This window comes from Chionomys nivalis, chromosome 7 (genome assembly GCF_950005125.1).
Source record: "Chionomys nivalis chromosome 7, mChiNiv1.1, whole genome shotgun sequence".
In the NCBI taxonomy this organism is placed as follows: Eukaryota; Metazoa; Chordata; class Mammalia; order Rodentia; family Cricetidae; genus Chionomys; species Chionomys nivalis.
The window spans coordinates 6121388-6132714 of record NC_080092.1 but is presented as its reverse complement, the minus strand read 5'-3'; the positions used below and the strand labels follow the sequence as shown (position 1 = coordinate 6132714).

Below are 11327 nucleotides of genomic sequence, written 5' to 3'. Positions count from 1 at the left end.
CCTGTCCTCGAACTCACTCTTGCTGATCTACAGATGGAGAGTTCAAAGTCAGCCAGGGCTACACAGAGAAACCCTGTCTCTAAACAACAACAACAACCAGTAACACCCCCCCCCCCCAAAAAAAAAATGGAAAGAAAGAAAAGAACAAACAAAAAGGAGCGGAGGAAGGGAGGAAGAAAGAATGAACCAGTGAGACCCCTCAGCGGGTAGTCACTTGCTGTCAGGCCTGCTGAGCTGAACTGGATCCCTGTAACTATCAACTGACATGGCAGAAGGAGAGAACTCACACACACACACAACACACACACACACACACAGAGAGAGAGAGAGAGAGAGAGAGAGAGAGAGAGAGAGAGAGAGAGAGTTAGTTAAGAAAAGGCTCCCCAGCCCCAGTTTCTTTTCAGCAAGTCTTTCCAATCGAAAGCCTTGGCCTTCAAATTTGAGATCTCTGCCATTAATTTCAAAAGCCTGCTTAGGAGCTGTGACAGTCAAAGCCAAGAATGTGGCTCTTTTTTTTTTTTTTTTTTTTTTTGGTTTTTCGAGACAGGGTTTCTCTGTGGTTTTGGAGCCTGTCCTGGAACTAGCTCTTATAGACCAGGCTGGTCTCGAACAAGAATGTGGCTCTTTCTTTTCTTTCTTTTCTTCTTTTTTAGAACTGGTTTGAGCTAAGCCTCTGAAGGAGGTTTTAGGTAAAACTATCCTGCCTCAATACTTCATTTTCTGGGAAGAGATGTCACAGGGGTTTTTGTTATTGTTAGAAATTAGAAAATGAACAAAGCATTCCTACAGTAGTCATTGCTTTCTTTCTTAAAAAAGTGTATGTGTGTATGTGTGGGTCTATGTGTGTATGTGTGTGTGTATGTGTGTGTCTGTGTGTGTATCTGTGTGTGTCTGTGTGTATGTGTGTGTTATGTATGTGTGTGTGTGTGTGCGTGCGTGCTTAGGAGAGAGGACACACTAATGCCTCAGCGCATATATAAGGGCCGGAGAACACTTTGTGAAGTTGTGATCTCTAGGGTTAGAGCCTCAGTTTGTCAGGCTTGCCCAACAACACCTCCACCCTGTGAAGCATCTCCCGGGCCCTTATGGTCTCTCTGTTTCTGTTGCTGTTCTGTGGAGAGCAGGCTAGCTGGCCCTTGAGACCTGATCTCATTCTTTGTCTCTGCCTGCCATATCCCATCTCTCTCCCACCTCTCTCATATGTATGAGTGTATGAAAGTAAAAATGAAAATTTTTCATACATTATATTCTAATCAGGTTCTTCCTCTCATCTCCCAGATACTCTTCACTTCCACATCCATCCATGCCTTTTTCATTTCTCTCTTTAGAAAACAAACAGGCAAAAACAAACAAACAGAATAACACAGACAGCACTGATAGGTACCCTATCTGGCTTGAACCCGTACTGCCGCAGTTACTGTGAGTTCATATGTGTGTCAGTCCTGTTGTGTTTGGAAACATTGTTTCCTTTGTGTCTTCCATCCCCACAGGCTTCTAAAATCCTTCTTCCTCCTCCTCTGCATAGCTCCCTGAGCCCTGGGAGGAGGGGTTTGATGAAGACATGCCATTTATGGCTGACTATTCCAAAGTCTCTCACTCTCTGCTTGTTGTTCAATTGTGGGTCTCTCTATGTGTTCCCATTTCTTGCAGGAGGAAGCTTCTCTGATGCTGGTAGAGACACTGATCTACGGGTATAACAGAATGTCATTAAGAGTAATTTTAGGGGGCTGGAGTGATAGCTCAATGGTTAGAGTGAAAGACCTGGATAAATCCAGACCCCCACACCCCCAGCAGAAAAAATAGAGCCAAAAATCTAAGCAGGGAGAGAAGAATCAGAAATCTAGGATTAGCCAGTTCAGTGACTCTGTTTCACGAACTAGCTGAAGATAAGGTTAGATTGTAATCTTGAGAATAATCTTGAGAAACAGGGAGTTACACCCTTGTGATTATCACTGGTATTTTCGGGATTTTCAATGATGCCCTCCCTACCTCCTTTGGATTACTGGGTTGTGGTTTCTTTCCTTAAAAGCCCCTTCTCCCAGCTACTTGAGGTCGAGCTCCTCCCCTGTGTGGGTTATGTGTCTCGGCCCCAGTACACTGGCTCCTGTCCTATCAATAATCCTCGTGTGATTGCAGCAAGGATGGTCTCTCGTGAGTTATTGGGGGGGGGGGATCGTGTTATCCCGAGACTTGAGTGAGAGTCTCCCTACAGCGGGGCTCTTTCAAGAGCACTGACAGCTCTTTCAGAGGTCCTGAGTTCAATTCCTAGTAAACACACGGTGGCTCTGATGCCCTCTTCTGGTATGCAGGTGTACATTCAGATAGAGCACCATACACATTAAACAAATCTTTAAAAATTATTAGGGGCTGGAGAGATGGCTCAGTGGTTAAGAATACTGACTGCTCTTCCAGAGGACCTGGGTTCAATTCCTAGCAACCACATGGCAGCTCAAAACTGTCTCTAACTCCAGTTCCTTGGGATCTGACACCCCCCCCCAAACATGCAGGCAAAACATCAATGCCCATAATAAATAAAATAGGTATCTCATTCTGTGCCATAATGAAGATTTTCCAATTTCACGTGGTTGTGTTTGTTAATTGTTGGTCTTAGTGTGCTGTTCTCAATGGACTGTTCAGAAAGTCTCTTCTGGGGGGCTGGAGAGATGGCTCAGTGGTTAAGAGCACTGGCTGCTCTTCCAGAGGTCATGAGTTCAATTCCCAGCAACCACATGGTGGTTCAAAACCATCTGTAATGAGATCTGGCGCCCTCTTCTGGCGTGCTGGCATACATGAAGGCAGAATATTGTATACATAATAAATAAATAAATCTATATTTAAAAAAAAGAAAAAAAAGAAAGTCTCTTCTGTGCCAATGACTTCAGTACCACTCCCCATTTCTCCTTCTGCCAGATTCAAGGTATCTGGCCTCATGTTGAGGTCTTTGATCCATTTGAAGTTAATTTTTGTGCAAGGTGATAAATATGGATCTATTTGGATTCTTTTACATGCAGACATCCAGTTTGCCCAGCACCATTTGTTGAAGATGCTCTCTTTTTTTCCAGTGTGTATTTTTGACTTCTTCCTCAAAAAGGTATCCAAAATTTGTGGATTTATGTCTGGGTCTTCAATCTAATTCCATTGAGCAATGTATTTGTTTTTATGCTAATGCCATGCTGTCTTTAATTTTTTATTTATTTTATTTTTTATTTATTTATTTTTTTTTTCAGCTCGGTGGTTTCTTCTTTATTGATGTGCCTCCTACCTCCCCCCCGACAATGTTAATCCCTTCCATCCACCACCCCCCCCCAACAAGAAGGTACTGAAAGGAAGGGAGCCTTCTTGGGCAGTTAGAAAGGGAATAGAAACCAAAACAATCAACGGATGTGACAGAGATTGACAATCAAGAAGTCTAAAGCAGAGTGGGAATGAGGGCGACCGAGGGGAAAGAAAGGAGATGTACGGAGACTGTGCCCACCACTACCCCTCCTGCTGAGAGGGACAGGAGAAACAGCCTCACACATTAAGTGCAGGTCCTGAAGAAGGAGATGGTGTTTTCGCCTGAAGGAGGAAGTAGATGTCAAGGAAGGAGCGCCACCTCTCCTTGTAGAATGGAACCCCCCACCTCAGGGACAGCAGCTTCACAGATCGTAGACGCTTTCATCACTGTAGGCGATGTGTAGAAAGAAGTCTTCCTCGTGGTGCTCCTGGTATAGCTGACCCATCGTGGCACTGGTGGGTGGAATAACATTGTTGACAAAGAAAAACAAGGCATCCTCAGCACGGAGATGAATTCGCAGCCAGATCAAGAAGTAGAATTGACCCACTGTAAGATCTGAAGGCACCAGGTATTTCTTTTTGTCCAAATCTCCTATCCGAGCTTTGGGAGCTTTTTCCACTATCACCGGGACCCGGTCTGGGTATTTCTTTCGGATTTTCTCGCCCTTAGAGTGGCGCTTCTCGAACGGATGCTCCTCTTTGTACACGAACTTCATTCTCCCAAGAACCGGGCTGGACCAAGCTGGGGCCGAGGAAACGGGGAGGGGGGGAACGACACCACACAGACAGGGGGCGGCGGTGGAGGTGGCGAAGGCCTATTTTTTTTTTAATTGAAAAAAATTTCCGCCTCCTCCCCGCCTCCCATTTCCCTCCCTCTCCCCCTCATGCTGTTTTTATTACTATAGCTTTAGTGCCATTTTAGATCAGGGATGGTGATACTTCTGGAAGTTCTTTTATTATTCAGGTTTATTTTAGCTATGCTGCTTTTCTTTCTTTCTTTTTTTTTTTTTACACTCGAAACTGAAAACTATCCTTTCAATTTCTGTGAAAAACTGTGTTAGAATCTTGATAGGGATTACATTGAATCTGTAGATTGCTTTTGGAAGAATGGTCATTTTCACAATATTAGTCCTACCAATCCATGAGCATGGGAGATCTTTCCATGCTCTGATCTCTTCTTCAATGCCTTTCTCTCTTCAGTATCATAAAGTTTTTATCATACAAGTATTTTGGTTTAGAGTTGCCTTAAGTTTTTATTCATTTATTTTTATTTATTATACAGGGTCTCTATATACAGTCCTGGGTATTCTGGAGCTCACTCTGTCGATCAGGCTGCCCTTCCAACACTGTTTCTGCCTCTGAGTGCTGGGATTGAAGTCATTCAACAATACGTTTGGCTTTATGTATTTATTTATATTGATGATATCATGAAAATTCCCTGACTATTTTTTTCAGTTCATTTGTCATTTGTATATAGGAATATATAAAGGCTACTGAGTTTTGTATCTTATTACTTTGCTGAAAATGTTAATTAGTATAAGAGTTTCCTGGTAGAGTTTTTAGGGTCATTTATGTATACTATCATATCATCTGCAAATAGTGATACTTTGACTTCTTCTTTTCCAATTTGTGTTCCCTTGATCACCTTCATTTGTCTTATTGCTCTGGCTAAGACTTCAAATACTATATTGAACAGATATGGAGAGAATGGACAGACTCATCTTTGTCCTGATTTTAGTTTGAGTGTCTATGTTTAGGCTGATGCTGGCTGCGGGCTTGCTGTATATGGCCTTTATTATGCTTACCACTATCCTCTCTAGACTCTCCAGGGATTTTACCATGAAGCATTGTTGGATTTTATAAACAGCCTTTTCTACATCTAATGAGATGATCACTTGGTTTTTGTTTGTTTGTTTGTTTTTCCGAGACAGCATTTCTCTGTAGCTTTGGAGCCTGTCCTGGAACTCCCCTTTGTAGACCAGGCTGGCCTCGAACTCACAGAGATCCACCTGCCTCTGCCTCCCGAGTGCTGGGATTAAAGGCGTGCACCACCACCGCCCGGCTGATCACTTGGTTTTTGTCTCAGCCTGTGATGTGGTAGATTATATTTATTGTTTTACATACGCTGAACCATATTTGCATCTCTAGGATAAAGTCTAGTCAATTATAGCGGATAATCTTTTTGATGTGTTTCAAAGAAAAACCTCAGGGCGAGCCAGCTGTAAACCTCAGCTGCTGCCCAGAGGAGGGGGATGGGGCGAGAAGGGGAAAGCCAGGTACTGACTGGCTGACATGAGGACAGACACAGCACGGGAAGCGAAGCATTAGCAAAAGAGAGCAAGGAAGCCCAAAATGCTGGGGAAAGTCCAAAATTTTAAGAAAAGCACACTTAGGAAAGAGATAGGAAGATGAAAAGAGAAAGCTACACTTTTGAATAACCCAGGAAAATAGGAAACTTATGACCCTACAGGGCTGCCATGGGGCAGAGGTTCTGGGAAGAAACAGTACAGTATCTTATTAAAGACTAATTATTCCATTGGCATGGCTTAAGGTGAGCCCACCTTCCTGGGGTGACCCTTAGCAGAGTGATTGAGTCAGCCTCGCTGGAGCGTTGGGTTTTCACTTAGGCCAGAGAGTCTATTCTCTTCACCTGGGTCTCTCTTCTAGCACTGAGAGCACTTGGTGGGATTTCAGCTGATGAGGTAAGCGGATGTCACGGGGTAATTGTGGAAGAGAAGATGTTTTTACATCCCAGGAAAGATGAGAGAAAGAAGAAAAGTCAAAGCCGGGCGGCGGTGGCGCACACCTTTAATCCCAGCACTTGGGAGGCAGAGGCAGGCGGATCTCTGTGAGTTCGAGACCAGCCTGGTCTACAAGAGCTAGTTCCAGGACAGGCTCCAAAAAACCACAGAGAAACCCTGTCTCGAAAAAACCAAAAAAAAAAAGAAAAGTCAACTTGAAATTGAGACAGGCTTAGACCTCAAGCATGGCTTATTGCTATTGAAAATATCTCTGTATGAAATGAATAGGGTTTCATGTGGGCAGCTTCACAACAAATATTAACTGTGCTGGCCTTTTTTTAGGATTAATTTATTTTGCTGGGCAGTGGTGGTACATGCTTTTAATTCCAGCACTTGGGAGGCAGAGGCAGACGGATCTCTGTGAGTTCAAGGCTGGCCTGATCTATAGAGCAAGTTCTAGGACAGGCCTCAAAGCTACAGAGAATTCCTATCTCGAACCCCCCCCTCAAGTTAATTTATTCTTATTTTATGTGTATGGGTGTTTTTCCTGCATGCTGTCTGTGCACATGTCTGCAGTGCTCTTGGAGGCCAGAAGAGGGCAGTGGATCTCCTGGAACTGTACTTACAGAGAGGGTTGTTAGCTATTGTGTGGGTTCTGAGAATTGAATCCAGGTCTTCAGGAAGAGCAGCAAATGCTCTTAACTTTGGGGCCATCTCTCCAGCCCCTCCCTGTTTCTCAGTTTCACTAAATGGCCAGGTGTGACTTTGAATGTTACTCTTTCTGCTTCAACCTAACTGGTTGGGATAATAAAAGTGAGCCCAAAGGCCTGACTTCAAGACTTTACAATAAGCCAATACTGTAAGTCAAGTGAGCTCCTTATTTCTGTGGATGTTCTAGAAAATCTGTTCTCAACCTTGAGGAGAGAATCGTGAAATACAGAAAAAAATAAGAAATACAGGTGGTTTTGCTTTACAAGTAGCATCTAAACTGGGTAGAGGTGTGGGACTGAGCCCTCAGTTTAGGTACAAGCAGAAAATAAATCCTAGAAGTGTTGTAAAGTTGTGGGTGGGGACAGAATTTAGAGGAAAGAAACAGAAGTGTAATATTCAACTGTATTGCAATAGCAAACCCTAGGACAACCCAGCAGTGGTGGTGCAGACCTTTGATACCAGCACTCAGGAGGCAGAGGAAGAGGCAGGTGGATCTCTGTGAGTTTGAGGCCAGTCTGGTTATAAACCTAGTTCCAGGACAGCCAGAGCCGCCCAGAGAAACCCCATCTCAAAATACCAAACCAAACCAAAACAAAAACCCAAACCTAGAACAGTAAATATAAGATGGCAATTTAGGCCAGGTGGTGGTGGCACACACCTTTAATTCTAGTACTAAGGAGGCAGAGGCAGGCGGATCTCTGTGAGTTTGAGGCCAGCCTAGTCTATCGAGCAAGTTCTAGGACAGCCAGGGCTATACAGAGAAATTCTGTCCCAGAAAAAAAAATTAAGTTTACTTGTCAAGGTATAGTCATTGGTAGGGCATTTATTAGTGGGATGTTGTTAGAAATAATAAAAACCTGCAAAAATGCTTCCAATAACTAATCATTTAATAAGTTTAATTAATTGGGGGTTATTTTCATTTTTGGCTGTAGGTAGATGGTGTCAGAACTGATTGATGACACACCCCTGTGGTGTCCTGAGCCATGGAGAATCCTTTGCCATTGTAGCAAAAATCTTACACATTTGGTATCAGAAGGATTCTGGGGCTAGAAACAGACATTAGGCATCTTTGTGGTGCACAGCATCAGGTAACAAATGTATTAATCTGAAAACAATTAGCCCAATAGTTGGTCTTGGTGGTGCATGCTTGTAACCCCAGAACCAGTAGGACCTAGGCAAGATGACTGTGATAACTGATGCCAGTTTGGGATACATAGCAAGACCCTGTCTTAAGAAATCGAAAAAGGGAACAAGCCCCACCGGCAGCCAACCTAGTCCTGGGACACTGGCAGACCAGGATTGAACCAATGACTTGACTCAGAGTCTGTGATCTCCACGGGGACTGGAGTGGGACTGAACCAGCTATCTAGGACAGAGAGAGACCAAGCTCCACCAGGAGCAGAAGCCAGGAGCAGACCCAGTCCCGGGACACGGGTGGATCAGGATTGACCCAGAGACCAGATCCAGAGTCAATAATCTCCACCGGAACAGGTACAGGGGAGTAACCACTGAGTGAGTGAACCAGAGCCAGAAACTGCTGAGGGTCCAGATGTGAATCCGGGACCTTCAAGGGAGTAGACCTAAGCCAACGCCCTGGTGGGTCTGGGCGAGAGTCTAGGACCTCCCAGGAAATAGGCCTGAGCCGTGACCTCTGCCAGTCTGGGATTGAGTGAACCTGGGTCCTCCAAGGGGATAGGCAGGAACCAGACATCTCAGCAGGACCAGGCATGAGTCTGGGACCTCAGAGAGAGTAGGCCCGAGCCAGGACCTCTGTGGGTTCAGGCATTGGTCTGGGACATCAAAGGGAATAGGCAGGAACCTGGAACCTCTGTGGGTCAGAGCTGGAGTCTGGGACCTCTGAAGAAGTAAGTAGGTCCTCTGCGGGTTTGGGCACACCCTAGCCTGAGGCATCTGAGGCAGTAGACTGGAACCAGAAACCTTTCCAGGTCCAACTGCAACCCAAAGACTTCTGCAGGATGGAATCCAGACCAAGATTTAAAGATACGCCTCAAAGCCAGTAACCTAGGCCAAAGTTGCCCAGAGGCAAAGAACTCCACCTTGGGCAACACATTCCACAGGATTGGAACTGACGCCTAGGAAAGAGGGCCTGAGGAAACAAGCTCCACTGGAGCAGAAGCCAGGAGCAAATCCAGTCCTGGGAGCCAACCCAGGTCCAGAGTCAGCAATCTCCTTCATAACAGGTCCAACTCCAAGCCAGGAACTTCTGCAGGAGGAGATCCAGACCAGGATTTACAAAAGCAGATCAAAGCCAGCAGCCTAGGCCAAAGTAGTCTTGAGACAGCAAACTCCAAGGTAGCAGACCAAAGCACAGGAGCACTAAACTATCTCCAGGAACAGGAGTAACCAACTGCGGTAACTAGGACTGTGACACTGACTGTACCAGGAGGAACAACCATCTGAGCTTTGGATTCACTGACACCTAGAAGATTATTCAACAGAATCTCAGACAGCCCCAGCCACACCTATTAGAGGAAAAGATGAGTAGAAATGGTAAGATCACCTGCTACACCACAAAGTGCAACACAATACCAGTAACACCTAAAGACCCTACAAAAGCAAGACCTGAACAACCAAATATGGATGAACCAGAAGAAAATGATCTAAAAAATAACCTCAAGAGAATGTTTGAAATTCTTTTTTTTTTTTTTTTGGTTTTTTTCGAGACAGGGTTTCTCTGTGGTTTTGGAGCCTGTCCTGGAACTAGCTCTTGTAGACCACCAGGCTGGTCTCGAACTCACAGAGATCCACCTGCCTCTGCCTCCCAAGTGCTGGGATTAAAGGCGTGCGCCACCACCGCCTGGCCGAGAATGTTTGAAATTCTTAGAGATGAAATGAGAAATTACCTTAAAGAAATGGAGGAAAAAACAAACAAAAGTTGGAAGACATCAGCAAATCACTTAAAGAAAACCAAGAAAAAGAAATCAAACATATAAAAGAAACTATCCAGGACTTGAAAACTGAAATAGAAACAATAAAGAAAACACAAGCCAAAAAAATTATAGAAACAGAAATCATGAGAAAAAGATCAGGAACCACAAATACAAGCATGAACAGCAGAATACAAGAAATGGAAGAGAGAATCTCAAGCACTGAAGATACAATAGAGGAAATAAATTCATCAGTTAAAGAAATCATGAAATCTAACAAAAGCTTAACCCAAAATATCTATGAAATATGGGACACCATAAAAAGGCCAAATCTTAGAATAAGAGGTATAGAAGAAGAATATCAACTCAAAGGCACAGAAAATTTATTTAACAAAATCATAGCCGAGGGGGCTGGAGAGATGGCTCAGCGGTTAAGAGCACTGCCTGCTCTACCAAAGGTTCTGAGTTCAATTCCCAGCAACCACATGGTGGCTCACAACCATCTGTAATGAGGTCTGGTTCCCTCTTCTGGCCTTCAGGCATACACACAGACAGAATATTGAATATATAATAAATAAATAAATATTAAAAAAAATCATAGCCGAAAACTTTTCTGACCTAAAGAAAGATATGCCTATGAAGATACAAGAAGCTTAGAGAACACCAAATAGACTGGATCAAAAAAAAAAAAAAAGACCTCTCGCCACATAATAATCAAAACACTAAACATACAGAATAAAGAAAGAATATTAAGAGTTGCAAAGGCCAAGTAACACATAAAGGTAGACCTATCAGAATTACACCTGACTTCTTATTGGAGACAATGAAAGCCAGAAGGTCATGGTCAATCATTATGCAGACATTAAGAGACCACGGATGTCAGCCCAGACTACTATACCCAGCAACATTGTCAATCACCATTGAAGGACAAAACAAGATATTCCATGACAAATCTAGATTTCACCAATACCTAGCCACAAACCCAGCTCTACACAAAATGCTAGAAGGAAAACTCCAACCCAAGGAAGATGGCTACACCAACAAAAACATAGACAATTAATGATCTCATTACAGCAAATCCCGAAGGAAAAAATGCACGAATTAACAACACCAACGATAAAAACTAAATTAACAGGAGATAGCAACCACTGGTCATTAATATCCCTTAATGTAAATGGACTTAACTCACCTATAAAAAGGCACAGGCTAACAGATTGGATACGAAAACAGAATCCATCCTTCTTCTGCATACAAGAAACACATCTCAACCTCAAAGACAGACATTGTCTTAGAGTAAAGGGTTGGGGAAAAAATATACCAATCAAATGGACCTAAGAAACAAGCAGGTGTAGCTATCCTAACATCTAGCAAAATAGATTTCAAGCTAAAATCAGTCAAAAGAGACAAAGAAGGTCATTTCATATGAGTCACAGGAAAAACCCATCAAGAGGAAGTTTCAATACTGAACATTTATGCCCTAAATACAAGGGTACCCTCATATGTCAAAGAAATACTTCTAAAGCTTAAATCATATATTAAACCCCACACACTAATAGTGGGAGACTTCAACACTCCCCTCTCACCACCGGACAGGTCAATCAGACAAAAATGAACAGAGAAATAAGAGAACTAACAGGTGTTATGACACAAATGGACTTAAGAGACATCTGTAGAATGTCTATAGCATATTCCATCCAAACAGAAAAGAATA

At 43.4% G+C, this 11327-nt stretch overlaps 1 protein-coding gene across 1 annotated transcript; it reads right to left on the bottom strand.

The window, feature by feature from the left end:
- Positions 1 to 3318: 3318 nt before the first annotated feature.
- Positions 3319 to 4017, bottom strand: LOC130877882 (gamma-aminobutyric acid receptor-associated protein-like). The gene has a single exon (XM_057775518.1). It carries the CDS (start codon positions 3990 to 3992, stop codon positions 3639 to 3641), a length of 354 nt encoding a protein of 117 aa, XP_057631501.1. The 5' UTR covers positions 3993 to 4017; the 3' UTR covers positions 3319 to 3638.
- Between the last annotated feature and the right edge of the window lie 7310 nt (positions 4018 to 11327).